Here is a 1,071-nt window from a genome sequence, read left to right as displayed (position 1 = left end):
TAGCCCCCATGAAGAAAGTGAAATCCCTCCGTGATCCTTCTGCCAAAATGTCGAAGTCAGACCCTGACAAACTGGCCACCGTCCGAATAACAGATAGCCCAGAGGACATTGTGCAGAAATTCCGCAAGGCTGTGACGGACTTCACCTCGGAGGTCACCTATGAGCCCGCCATCCGCTCGGGCGTCTCCAACCTGGTAGCAATCCATGCGGCGGTGTCTGGCCTGTCGGTGGAGGAGGTGGTCCAGGGCAGCGCAGGCATTGACACTGCACGCTACAAGCTGCTAGTGGCGGACGCTGTGATAGAGAAATTTGCTCCAATCAAGAGGGAAATTGAAAAACTGAAAATGGACAAGGACCTCTTAGAGAAGGTTTTAAGAGTTGGATCTGCAAAAGCCAAGGAATTAGCCTTTCCCATACTCCAGGAGGTGAAGAAATTGGTGGGGATTTTATAGGAAGTTTCAACTAGTTAAAGTGTGCATCTTGCCTTTTGTGCACTCCAATAAAGGCAGCCTTCCAGGCTGGTTTACTTTGTGTATACTGAGTTTGGTGTAACTGATGATTGCCTTATTTGATGAACAATGTTTTGTAGCCTTCTGTAGAGCAGTGTTCCAAATCCCATTAGCAAATGCTATAATCAGAAAGGAAAAAAGCTAAAGAAGGCACCTCTAATTACCTGAGGCATTTTGTGGTCTAAATGTATTCCCACACATGCGACTGTACTAAGCAATAACTGAGCTGTTGTGCTTCCCTCTGAAGTGCCCGCTGTGACAGGTGCACTTTCTGTCAGCTCTTTTTAAAAGCTGTACTTACATGTTGTACCTGTTTAATCCTAAATGCAGTTTGTATTCCGATTTCATAAAAATAGCTTGATTATTGTAGTTCACCGAAATGATCTTGTGTGCTGCCATCCGAAAGACCTGAGTTAAATCCCCAGGACTCATGGTGGAAAGAGAGAACTGACTCTGCATGCTGGCCCCTGACCTCCACTTGTGTGCCATGTGGCATGTACACAGACACATAGACACACACAGACACACACACATGCACGCACTAAAGAATGAATGAATGAAT

General features: G+C 46.0%; 1 protein-coding gene across 1 annotated transcript; it reads left to right on the top strand.

Annotated features, from left to right (window-relative positions):
* Positions 1-6: 6 nt before the first annotated feature.
* On the top strand, positions 7-541 carry LOC103728334 (tryptophan--tRNA ligase, mitochondrial-like). Its single transcript, XM_008826388.2, has one exon. The coding sequence runs from the start codon at positions 9-11 to the stop codon at positions 450-452; it is 444 nt and encodes a 147-aa protein (XP_008824610.1). The 5' UTR covers positions 7-8; the 3' UTR covers positions 453-541.
* Positions 542-1,071: the final 530 nt, after the last annotated feature.

Source organism: Nannospalax galili, unplaced genomic scaffold (genome assembly GCF_000622305.1).
Source record: "Nannospalax galili isolate Female #2095 unplaced genomic scaffold, S.galili_v1.0 C48617241, whole genome shotgun sequence".
NCBI lineage: Eukaryota > Metazoa > Chordata > Mammalia > Rodentia > Spalacidae > Nannospalax > Nannospalax galili.
This window is presented reverse-complemented; position numbering and strand designations above follow the sequence as displayed.

Coding starts and splice junctions, on each gene's coding strand:
- LOC103728334 (XM_008826388.2), top strand. CDS start 9: ATGAAGAAAGTGAAATCCCTCCGTGATCCTTCTGCCAAAATGTCGAAG.